Here is a 13,164-nt window from a genome sequence, read left to right as displayed (position 1 = left end):
GGGGGGGGGGGCTGGCAGGACACATGATATGATGGGGCCAAGGTGACGTTGGCCCCCTCAGGAAATGATAACAAGGTGTCAGCGTCGTCCCACTCAGGAATCGGGACAGATGTGGGTTGACGGCCTCAGGAACAAAAATGGGGGCAGCATCGGTGGTCCAACCAACTTTGTTTTTTATAAATAAGCAAACAGAATTAAATGGCAGCAAATAGTAGAGTTTAGGCAAGGTAAACTCTATGAATACTAGTTGTGTCACCATAAATATATTTTTAGATAGATATATATATCTATCTAAATATATATCTATCACCATCTATTTATCTATCACCATAGATATATATATTTTATCATATTGCTGCATTTGCTGCTTAAAGTGCCTTAGATTTTGTGTTACTTATTTATCTACTTTATATTTCATTTGTATTTTGTGGCATTCATGTGTAAGTAAGAATTTTATTGTGCAGGGAAACACGTTTCCTAACTGTGCATAAATATATGTGTGACAAATAAACATGTTGACCTTTGACCTTAGATTTCACTTGAGATTTGTTGTTTCTTTTGGTTCGACTTATTTTGCCAGTATGTGTCTTCTTGTGTGACTCTCATCTAACTAAGTTTCTTCTTCTCAAGCCAGTTTTGCTAGATTTCAGCCAGACTGTCTCAGAAACATGTTGCACAATAAATAAATGGAGGAATGAGGCAAAAACTCTACAAAACCTATCCTAAATATCAACACAGTGTGTCAGCAACGTGATTACAAATGTTAACTCTGGGGAAGAAACAGTGCTTCTCACCAGCTGTAGTCTTTATTATGTCTGTAGTGTTTCTCAGGCCCATAAAGTCAAACTGGTAGAGACGCCAGGACTTCTGGTCAGCTGCCTCCACAGAGTTCTTCCTCCACTTGTAAATCATCTCATCTTGAGGGTATCCATCTGCAATTACACAGAGCATGTGTGTGTGACCCTTGGTGCTACATGGCACATCCTAATGATGGATACCCTGAGCCCAGGGCCACCCAGAGCAACATTTGTCTTGTGCTGGAAGCTGGCTAATGAAAAGACAGGCAGCAGGGAAGTAGATTCAGTGAAAGCTTTACTTCAGTAATGTACTGAAGCCATCTTGATGTGCACAGGATGTGCACGGATGTGCTTTTACAATTGATCATGTGAAGTTAATGGGTTAATTATTCAATTTCTGCTGTGGCCTGACACCAGCGTGAATCATCTTAAACAGGCACATAATCGTCTTTAAGTAGAAAAGCTAACAAAGTTATGATTCTGCCCGATAGCAATTTGATGTAATAGGCTTTCAATGAAGAAAAACATTAACCATGAGGGAAGACGTTTCCCAAACTACTAATTATTTTCAAACATGCTTGATGAATGAATCTCATTAACATTTGCCACATTTCTCTCATTTGCTATTAATGATGTCATTAAAGGTTTAGCAATTGAACTCAAATTCAGAATGCTCAAAAATCACAGCTTACTGTTGAGAACAGTTCTTTAAGTGAGCAAACGTTTTTGAATGGCAAAATTCTGTAAGACATCTGCATAAAGCATTAGTATTGGACTTGTGGCACAATTCATGCATTTATAAATTAACAACAACAATTCATACACATTAGTCTAACAGAAAAACAGTGCGTTTCACTTTTGCAATTTTAAATATACACTCTATGTCACACCTACAGTAGCAGTGGCCACTATGAAAATATGTAATCTGAGGTGATAAAGAACATAATTCTGCTATACGGTTTACAGCAGTTATATATTTCTGGTCATACTTAGCCATTGTATGTAATGCTGCAAAACAGCGAGCTGGATTTTTGGACCGATTGTGTAATGAAGTACTGAAACATCATCAGTATTTTTTTTAAAGTTCGTTTTACTGTAGTTAGAAACCGCACTTTGATCATCTGGATGTTTGGTCAGTTGTCTATTTAAAAAGAAAACTAGGACAGTGTCTCAGACCAATTTCCCAAGTAAAAAGAATTATCATACAACAGAGAGATTATTTTACACCCACCGGAAATTGAATTGCTCTCAGTAATAACTTGGAAATGAAAAGGTGTGATCATCCCAAAACAACTACAGCGAATGAGGCGGCTGCTTTATGTTACCCCAAAAATGTACTGCTGTGGAGATGTGTATTTCTAACAGAAGTACTTGGATAAGTTAAGAAAAAATATTGTGACAATAAGTTGGGTTAAACTGCATATATTTCAGATGAATATTTGTTTAATACAAACAAACTGTAAACTTTTTGGTGCCGGGCAGGCAGCGCATAATTGGTTGATCAGAAGATTTTTACTGAAAACAGCTGCCTACTGCAGCTGGAAATGGGGTTAATAAAACAATGACAAAAAAAAAGCTCAATACAGCTGAAGGGAGGAGTCTGGTGATAATTCCCTCTGGATTCATATCTATGAGTTATTCTTTTACATTACACAGACATTTAGTCCATTGAAATTCTGATTAATGTAGCTTCAGTAATGTGGAGAATTTTCTAAGGACTAATGAGGAACTGGAAAAACAACAACAGGAGAGCAGGAAAAATACATTTTCATCTCGTCCTAAATGCTGCATTCATCAACGTGCCAACATCTAAACAGTGACTATAAAAAGTATTCACCCTCCCTTGGAAGTTTTTATCTTTTATTTTGTTACAATGCTGAATTATTGTCAATTTGGGTTTTTTGACACTGATCAAGTGAAAAAGTATCTTCCATGTCAAAGTCAAAACAGACATCTACAAAGTTGAGCAAATTCATTTAAATGTAAGATAAAAAATAATTGATTGCAAAAGTATTCACTCACTTCAAAAGTGACTCACCTAAATCATCACTGATGCAGCCAAATGGTTTTACATGCCATGCAATTTGTTAAATGGAGATAACCTCTGTGCAGTGAATGTGTTCAGTTTGATTGCAGTATAAATATACTTGCATGTGGAAGGTCTAGTGAATCAGTATCCTGGCCAAAAACTGCACAAAAGAACACTCCAAGCAACTTTGGGAAAAGGTTTAAAAAGCACAAGTTACTTAATTGTAAATGGTCTTATATAGTGCTTTTTATGCAATGAAGCAACTCAAAGCACTTTACACTATTTGTCATTCCCCTATACAGGCATTCACTCACTGATGGCACAGCCACCACGAACATTTTGGGGTTCAGTGTCTTGCCCAAAGACACTTTGACATGTGGGGTAGAAAAGGCGAGAGTTGAACGCTCCAGTTAAGAGATGACCTGCTCTGCCTCCTGAGGCACAGCTTCTTGAATATCCCTCAGAATACAGTTAAATCCATCATTAAAAAATGGAAGGAATATTGAACAAACAAATCTGTCCAGTGCAGGCTGCGAGTGATCGCATAAAAGGGGGACCGGTGAGCAAGGCCACCAACCAGACACCTAGGCTGAGATAGGAGAGACTGCGCATACAACAGCTGTTGCTCATTTTCTTGACCATTCAAAGCTTTATGGGTGAGTGGCAAATAGAAAGTCATTGTTGACACTCTGAAGTCAACTGGAGGAAGGTTCTATTGCAGGGGTGTCAAACTGCAGTCCTCGAGGGCCGCTGTCCTGCTTGTTTTCCAACTATCCCTGCCTGACCTGCTACTGATTACCTGGCTCAGGTGTGTTCAGCCAGTCAGAAGCTGGAAGATACCATCTTAGATGAAAGTGGAGTGAGGAAAGATAAAGTGAATTGGTATCTTCCTGCTCTATTGCCTGATGAGATCAAAGATGATTTTCTGGCCATCAGAACAGATGCTATATTTGGCGTAAACAAAACACTGCACATCATCACGGTGAAGCAGGGCGGTGGCAGCACCGTGCTGTGGGGATGCTCCTCAGCAGCAGGCTTGTGAAGGTAGAGGATGAAATATATGGAGCAAAATATAGAAAAATCCCAGAGGAAAACCTGATGCAGTCTCTAAGGAAGATGTTACATTGAAGATCTGTTTTCCAGTAAGCCAATGACCCCAAGCATCACATGTGGACAGCCAGTCGGGAGCACTGGGACATTTCCTCCTGGTCTAAGGGTTGTTCGGCTGCTGTGAACAGTCAACCTGAGCAGCAATAATATAGCAAGCAGGTATGAGTTAATGGACCTCTCACACACGAGGTGTGACTCGCTCTTGCCACAGTGTCAAAAATGATGTCATCTCACCTCTCTCTGACACACAAAGCAAAGGTCTCCCTGCTACTCTACTTATAACACTGCAGACAAGTTGCCCGATGAAATGGACGGTTGTCATGTTTAGTAAAAAAGGAAAGGTGGAGCAGAGAAGGAGAGAAAGAAAAAGTAAAGGGTCCTAATAAGCAATATGTCAGTGTTAATATTTGGTACAGAAACCTTTGTTTGCAATTACAGAAGTCAAACGTTTCCTGTAGTTCTTGGCCAGGTTTGCACACACTGCAACAGGGATTTTGGCCCACTCCTCCACACAGATCTCCTCTAGATCTGGCAGGTTTCGGGGCTGTCGCTGAGCAACGCGGAGTTTAAGCTCCCTCCAAAGATGTTCTATTGGATTGAGGTCTGGAGACTGGCTAGGCCACTCCAGCATTCATCCTCTCCTTAATACAGTGCAGACGTCCTGTCCCCTTCGCAGAAAAGCACCCCCAAAGCATGATGTTACCACCCCCATGCTTCACAGTAGGGATGGTGTTCTTGGGATGCAACTCATCCTTCTTTTTCCTCCCAACACGATGAGTGAAGTTTAGACCAAAAAGTTCTACTTTGGTCTCATCTGACCACATGACTTTCACCGATGCCTCCTCTGGATCATCCAGATGGTCTTTGGCAAACTTCAGACGGGCCTGGACATGTGATGACTTGAGCAGGGGGAACCTTCCGTGCAATGCATGATTTGAAACCATGACGGCGTAGTGTTCTACCGACAGTGACCTTTGAAACTGTGGTCCCAGCTCTCTTCATGTCATTGACCAGCTCCTCCCTTGTAGTTCTGGGCTGATTCCTCACCTTTCTCATCATCCGTGATACCCCACGAGGTGAGATCTTGCATGGCGCCCCAGTCCGAGGGAGACTGACAGTCGTCTTTAGCCTCTTCCATTTTCTAACAATTGCTCCAACAGTTGATCTATTTTCACCAAGCTGCTTGGCAATTGCCCCGTAGCCCTTTCCAGCCTTGTGGAGGTCCACAATTTTGTCTCTGGTGTCTTTTGACAGCTCTTTGGTCTTGCCCATGGTAGTAGTTGGCGTCTGACTGACTGTGGGGTGGACAGGTGTCTTTAAAGAGCTCAGACAGGTGCTACTAATTTAGATTAATGAATGGAGTAGAGGTGGACTTTTTCAAGGCACAGTAACAGGTCTTTGAGAGCCAGAATTCTTGGTGTTTCTCAGGTGTTCAAATACTTATGTTCAACAGTGCAAGACAAATAAATTCTTTAAAAATCATACAATGTGATTTCCTGAATTTTTTTTTTCATTCTGTCTCTCAGATGGGAATGCACCTACAATGTGAATTTCAGACCCCTCCATGATTTCTAAGTGGGAGAACTTGCAAAATCACAGGGTGTTCAAATACTTCTGTTCCTCACTGTAGTTAACACACAGACACAATATGCCCCAAATGGCCAGACAAGTACTGTAGCTAGTAACAATGTGATACAACGGCTGGCGACCTTCACAGTTTGCCCATCTTATGTCTTTGTGTAGGAATTTTATCAGCAATGAATTCAGCATGGCGGTTATATGACATATGGCAAATATGTTTCCACGAGTAAAAAAAAAAGAAGTAACCCTACACTATGGACTTTCCAGCGGTTGGTGTTTATTTTTGTGCAGTTTTCTTTATTGACAGGAGTGAGTGAACACTGTAAATTAAAACTTATACTTACTTAAATTGTTGTAGTTTATGTAAAACTTCAGTGTGTTTGTAGTGTGTTTTATACTTTTTTGATTTGATGCTTGAATATAAAAATCTATAGGAAATTATCTTTTTTTTTTGAGGGTTCACCAATAGCCACAGCATACCTTGAAAATTCGGTATTCACATAGCCTTCTTGTTGGTTGTTGTAGTTTGTAATCTTGATACTTCCCCCCACATGAACATAGTGGACAAATTTATAACTAGTCGGGCACCTGTTACATCAAAAAATAGGGTTAGCTTCCAAAATTAGCAGTCAAGTGATTTGTGTGAACATGGTGGCCTGGGATGGAGTCAAATTCCTGGACTGAATTGTTGCTTCAGTTTGCCCCTGCCATTCATGCAGCCAGAACTTCACACAAATTGGCTCAAAAACAATAATGTTAATGTTCTGGAGTGGCCCAGTCAGAGCCCACAATTCAGTCCAATTGAGAATTTGTGGCTGGGCTTGTTCTCTCACAATCCCCATGACAGAGCTTGAGCAGTTATTGCAAAGAAGAATGGAGAAAAACTCCAGTGTCCTGAGGCACATGGAGGATGGAGACCTATCCATAAAGTCTGCTGTAACTGAACGCCAAAGGTGACTCTGCTAAATGCTGACTTGAAGGACGTGAATACTCATGCAATCAAATATTTACTGTCTTATATTTGTAATTAATTTACTTTATCATGAAAGTGTCTATTTCTGTGTCAAATAAGTGTAATTACACAGATGATGATTCAATGTGTAACAAAGTAAAAGGTGAGAACTTCCAAAGGGGCTGAAAATGTTTATAGGCACTGTACAGTATACAGTATATTGTACTGTATATATACTGTGCTCCTTTTATGTCTGTATATTTAATTATATTGTATTGTACTCAGCTTATTATTCCAATTCTCCAGAAGCATGATAGTTTTAAAGAAAACCACATATGACTTAATCAGAAAACGGAGGTGTTGTCATGGAAACCAGTGTAATGTCAAGTGATTTGGAAATGGATTTAATGGATCACAGCAGGATGGGTCCACTGACAGAGTAATGCAGTGAGCAGGTTTAAAGCTCTAATCAGCAGCACAAGGTGCCAAAGTCATATCACATTAAATCACTGTGTAATCTTGATAGTAGGTCTCTGATCCGCAGCAGATAATACATTAGCTATACAGCATGTTTTGTCTCAAAGCATTATCAGGCTGACTGTGTGTCCTGCTAGATGGACTGACTGCCCTTTACATGCTACATCCAAACACCGAACAATGAGCATACCTTCCACAATATGAAATTTACAGTGCTCTGTTGAGCTGATGAACAAGTTGTTGTGACATGAGCTAGCTTGAACCAAAGGATTAGCATAAAGTTTTTGCAATAAAGAAACCTATCATACTATAATAATCCTGTCAGTTTTTGCAATAAAGATATCTTATGAAACCTATCATACTATAATAATCCTGTCTTTTCATTCATTCTGTATACACTGCAGTAGGAGCTTCTACTAAGTCAGATTATTCAGGTGTTGTATAGTAGACCAGAACACCAGCCTTCATGTGAAAGGCTAACAATATAAAATGCTGCTTCACTATAATGGCTTGACAAATAAACCCTAATCATGGTATATGATGTATGGATCTCCAGAAAGACAAGGCAGCCGGGCAGCACAGTCATCAGTGTTAACATAGGTTGTATTAGATGCATTTGGCCCTTTGAAGTCTGCTTATGCTCACTGGTGGGTTTAGAAACTTTTAAGGAAAAGGGGCAAACCTGTGATGAGTAAAGGCATAAAAATGCAAACACATTTAAAGCCCTGGCTATTGGCAACAATAAACCATACATTTTTAAATAGTTACAGTGTTTAATCAGTGTAATAGAAAAATGCCAGCTTTAAAAACAGTATTATAATATGAACTAATATAAATAATTTAAACTATTTGTAACTCCAAATAACCCTAACACCTAACCTCTTTATTTTCACTGTGCTGTGCACCTTGTTTACTGTTTCTCTGTAGTTATTTTGTGTTGTTGTAGTTGTTTTCTGTCTCTTTGAGATAATTTCTCATCTTTGTGGTAATTTCAAGGGGCCTCTGCCACCACTGGCCACCCCTCTGGCCCTGTCCCTGCTCAGGCAGTGAATACACAGGTGTTCTATGCACAGTGCACCTTTGACTACATACCCTGTGTGTTTATACTGTATTTTTCTCTCACAGACTGATAATACATGGCAAAATAGACTAACAAATGGAAGTGTCTATTTTAAAAAAAACAAATATTTTATCTATACAGTTTAGTAGTGTACTGTAACACTGCATAAATAAAAACATCAGTGATGCTGTACATGATTGTTTTCAGTCCCTTGGCCGCCATCACCTCCCTCCACAAACTATAGCAATTAAAAGCTAATTCAATATACTGTATGTGAATTCACCTTTACTTCTGAAAGTAATTTGCTTGTTAATAGCTACTACACAATCATTCTGCATCTCTTTGCCTTCTTTTCTCACACATACAGCTTTATTCTGATGGACACTAAAATAAGCTCATGTTCGGCAAACACTTAAAGAAACAGTTCAATATAATCGCCTGAAACACAACATATAATGTGTAATATTGTTGTACAAGATACATCAAAAGAAGTATTTTCAGTTGGCTGTTTTGTGCCTGTATAGTACTGTATATACTGTATTGTAAATGGTAAATGTTATAGACAAATATAGCAGCAGCAGATTGGCCCCATATAGAGAACACTGTGGAAGGTATACTCACAGCTGGAGAAGATGAGTGGGCAGGAGTGTTCGTCCATCGGAAAGTTGTGCAGCTGTAGCTGGCATTCTGCATTTATTGTCAGTCTGAAAAGAAAAGATTCAATGGTGAATCTTTAGGTGTGTCACCGTAGTGAGCTTTTTAATGTGTCAATAAAATGTATACGTTGATTTAATCTTATTTAGACTTTCAAAGCATCGTCTATTTATAAGACTCATTTTGAACAGGCTCACACTGAAATAATGTGACATTAACATGGCCATGAAAGCATCAGTGCATGTTAATTTTTTTTTTACTCTCTCAGCCTTGAGTGGGGCTGGAATTGTTAATTAGTAGTCATCAATCTACAGTGTAACGGTTCAAGAACAGTAATTAGTGTGAGACAACCATGAGTGGAGACTAAGACATCTCTAAATCACAGAGCTTCAGAACATGCCCTACAGGGGCAGAGCTCGGGAAGAATCTGCCCTTCACAGCGTCTTTCAGTTCCTACATAAATTGATTATCTAGTTCCCCTCAAGGATATTTGTATTCAGTGAACAAAAACCTATTCATCTGTAAAAACAAAGGTCCCAATTTTTATAGTGTATTATAAAAGCCTAGTTTTTCAGGACTGGACAGAAAACATCAACTGTCTGACCTACATATATGATGCAGTTTGTATCTGATTCTTCAAATCACTTCAAATCAGATGTAGCTTTGTTTGACATACTGTATATATTAGACCTGAGACCATTACTCCATTAATCAATTAGTCAATCAAAAGAAAAGGAAAGGTACATTCTACTGGAAAGTTTTTGACCATTAGTAGAACAATGAAGCAATGTTCTGTATTTTGTAGGTGTGCACAATGACCCAGAGGCTCACATACACACATTCCTACATTTTGGTGGGAAAGACACAACCTTTAATCTGCAACTATTCTGACAATGGTTTATTCAAGTCATTTTCCAAGCAAAAACCAGCATCTCATGTTTGTTTGCTAAACATAAAGCTGTCGAGATAAATGCTAGAGCCGGGGAAACACCTAGTCAAGCTTTGTCCAAAGGCAGACAAATATCGACCAGAACCTCAAAATCTCACTGCTTAACTACTTAACATGTTTGTGATTTGTTGAAGTTATGCTAGGATCAAAGTGTTAAAACTATAAATCTCAGTTTCATGAGCATTTTTTGCTGAGCACCTGGCCATAGTTTCATATGTAGGCTATCCCACAGACATGAGAGTGGCATCAATTTTTGATTTAATTCTTGGCCAAAAAAAAAAAGTTATGCATGTTTCTCAAAATGTTGAACTTCTCCTTTAATTGTTTAATCACAAAAATAATTGTTAAATATTATATCCTAAAATGGAACTTATTTTATCTGCAGTAGTATAAATTACAGTAGTTGAGAATATTTGATACTTTGCTACATTATTTTGTTTGTATTTACATGTTGTTTTCTTAAAGTAACACTACATTACATGACAGCCATTATCTATGTGAACAATAAACAATAAGTGAAAAAAGAGGGATTTCCTGTGATGTTTATTAGCCTCCAGTGACAACCAAGGAATTGTGTGGACAGACGTTTGACAGGCTTCAGTGGTCCATAACTCACAAAACTCATAAAAACACATTTACAGAAGAGGTGAGTGACAGTCTATTCACTCTGTGGACTAGTATTGAGAAACAATGTTGTGGAGACACAGTGTAACACTCTACAATTTCCTATTGTTCGGGTACTGTACCATGATTAGGTATTAACTAACCTAGCCACTGCAATTAACACATGCAGCTAAAGGTCAGCTGTCCCTGAAGACCAGACAAACTTGTGAATGTAACTGTGAAACCAAGACACTGTTGATCTACAGTTATAATGCATTTAACTAAAGCAAGTAATATTTCTTAGCTCAGGGGGAACGAGGCTACAGGAAGCATTAAATGTGCCCTGACCTCTTCACATGTGATGAAATAGACCAGCTGCTGTCACACATCAGGCTGAATTAAGAGTTTCAAAAGCACAACTCAGAAACACCATAAAACAGGTCAAACAGTTCACCTATATTAGAAAGTGAGGCAAGCCAAGCAGAGAACAAGGAATGATGAGAGGTGAAGCTAGCAGGCAGGTGGAGGTCAGCAACAGGCAGGCAATCAGCAGGCGGACAGGGCAAAGGGAGTCAGTGAAAGGCTAGTAACAGGCAGGAGGCACTACATCATTGTGCATACATGAGGCTGTATTGCCCAAATAGTAATAAAGATGAACAGTTAATACTAACAGCACAGCAGTGTAAATGTGAAATGTGGCATGTTTCCCCTTGAATAAGCAGGATGATAAGCATCTTTTGGATTTATACTAGCAACACATGCATAAAACCAGTTTTTAAGTTACTGTTGAGAGTGAAAGCACAAACAGTACAGTGGGCCATCAGTGATTGTTTTTTCATCTTTGTGTCTGAGTTTATTGATATTTTGTTTTTAAATTCATTATGTAATAATCCAGGTTATGATGAAAACTGCTATGATTTTTAAACTGTTTATGTTTTAGGGAATGTGAAAATTAGCTTAGGTCCAAATATTCTTGCTACCTGATACACAGGGAATTTGTCTGGTCAAAGCCAATATTTAATTTGGTCACAATATTTTTACTGTGGAAAAAACTGGCTCCTCCTTTCTATGACTATGAGATTGTCTATGATGTTAGAATGGCAAAATTACCAAAAATGAAAAGAAAAGCTCTGTGATAACACACGGAAGTTGTTTGATGGCTTCTTTATGAAATGGGCCTTTAACACAGAGCTAATAATGAATCAAAACACAAATAGAATCTTAGCTTGGTGATGATATTACACCTGGATTCTGTTATTTGTATTCATCTGTGACTTCAGATCAGTCCAATCAGCTGCTGCATACAGTCATTAAGAGATTTCTAAAAAGAGGGTGTGTTGATCTGAGAAAAGACTTCTGGAGAGGATGAGTCCTGGTCTCTTGTGTCCTCTTGTCTCGTCCAGGCAGCCTCCTTACTCCTCTGAACAGAAATAAGGGAAACTGAGAAGTACTTCATGGTGGCAGACCGGAACAAGTAGACGTGAAATATTGTAAGGTAATGAGGAGCAGCCCGTCTCTTGAAAATGAAAGTCCTACAGCAGCTTCTCATGGCTGTTAGCTCTGACTTTGTCCAGCACTGAGTGGTGGCCAGTCTCCTCCATTTTCCCTGACCCTCACCATTGCACATTACATAGCCATGATGTTGCACCTCCTACAGCTGTTGCTCCTACACTCCTCCCTCATTCATTTGAAAAGAGCCAGTCCAGTAACACATGAAGGGCTTTGGTTAAAAAAAAAAAACAAGGTAGCCCAAAAAAGTGCTGCAAGGTACTGCAGTAGCCAGTTAAATACATGCCCACAGTATTACTACTGTCTACCTATCAAATTGGTTGGTTGAGTCAACAATAAAAAAGTTACTTATAGTTATTGTCAATATGAATTGAGTAACCACCTGCGTACATCTACTCTTAAATACCATTTACTATCCAAGAACACAGCTAATGCAGGTAGCCTCATTAGCCCCACACCATCTCAGCTGCAGCAAACCAAGCATGCAGTCTGAGAGAAAAACCCATGAATAAACCTACAAGCAGAAAGCTTTCAACAGCAATAACAGCTTGCAGGCCAGTTAACAGTGTGGAGGATGAGGGTTTGTGTGAACTAATTTGGATCACATCCAGTGATTGTTACCAGCTATCGAAGATACAGAACCTGTATCGGCAAATGGCAAAAGCAGGTGAAGTGATGGGACAGACTAGGAGGGTCATGCTCACTACTGGTCTTCACAGAGCAATCACAGTTACCCTGAGGTAATAGTGCATTATTTGACGAGCAGTGGGAACTTCAGTGGTATTCACTGACTGCTATGAAGACAGAGGAGAGATGTTTTGCTGAAGCGCACATAGAGCACTTTATGCATATAGCAAAACAGTGGAACACTGAACATAAAGTCAGCACACTCAGCACTGTTCATGACATGACACTTGAAAAATTCCCCTTTATGGTAGATAAAACTGTGCAAATAATTTGCGCTTAACTATGGTCAGTCAAACGATTAATTGCAATTACTGTAAATAGTTTAATCAACTGACAGCTGGTAATGGTAGACAACAATGTCTGTCTCATAGTATTACAAACCACTGGCATCTCAGGTGTTTTGGCATCTGAGAAGCTTTTATATTCAAAAATGTGTTATTTAAACTGACTCTTTGCTTCATGATTATTATCAAACAGCAACATGTTTTAAACAAGGTGAACGTTACACCTGCTTGACCCGAGAACGTTAGCCTGCCAACATTAGTTAGCTGAAGGCACTGCTGTGCCCAAGTACAGCCTCACAGAGGTGGCAACTCGGGTTCCACACAGGCTCCACTCAGTTCCATGGAATATAAGCTAAAAACTCCATCACAATTTAAGTAAATCGGAATAATAAATATATAATGATCATAAGTGGACACAGATATGACAGGAAAAAAGAAGGGAGTAGAGACAGAAAGAGAGAGACACTGTACT

At 39.1% G+C, this 13,164-nt stretch overlaps 1 protein-coding gene across 3 annotated transcripts in view; it reads right to left on the bottom strand.

Moving 5' to 3' along the window:
- Positions 1-13,164, bottom strand: part of gabrg3 (gamma-aminobutyric acid type A receptor subunit gamma3) — a 66,611-nt gene that overhangs the window by 9,603 nt on the left and 43,844 nt on the right. For 2 of the 3 annotated variants that reach the window (XM_020609884.1, XM_020609886.1), the window contains 2 exons: positions 8,628-8,710; positions 795-932 (listed from right to left, as the gene is read on the bottom strand). In XM_020609884.1, coding sequence (XP_020465540.1) covers positions 795-932; positions 8,628-8,710 — 221 coding nt within the window. The remainder of the gene's footprint in view (positions 1-794; positions 933-8,627; positions 8,711-13,164) is intronic. The other variant, XM_020609885.1, reaches the window with a different exon arrangement.

This window comes from Monopterus albus, unplaced genomic scaffold, assembly GCF_001952655.1.
Source record: "Monopterus albus unplaced genomic scaffold, M_albus_1.0 scaffold103.1, whole genome shotgun sequence".
In the NCBI taxonomy this organism is placed as follows: domain Eukaryota; kingdom Metazoa; phylum Chordata; class Actinopteri; order Synbranchiformes; family Synbranchidae; genus Monopterus; species Monopterus albus.
Note: the sequence above shows the minus strand (reverse complement) of the source record. Positions and strands in the feature narration are given on the sequence as shown.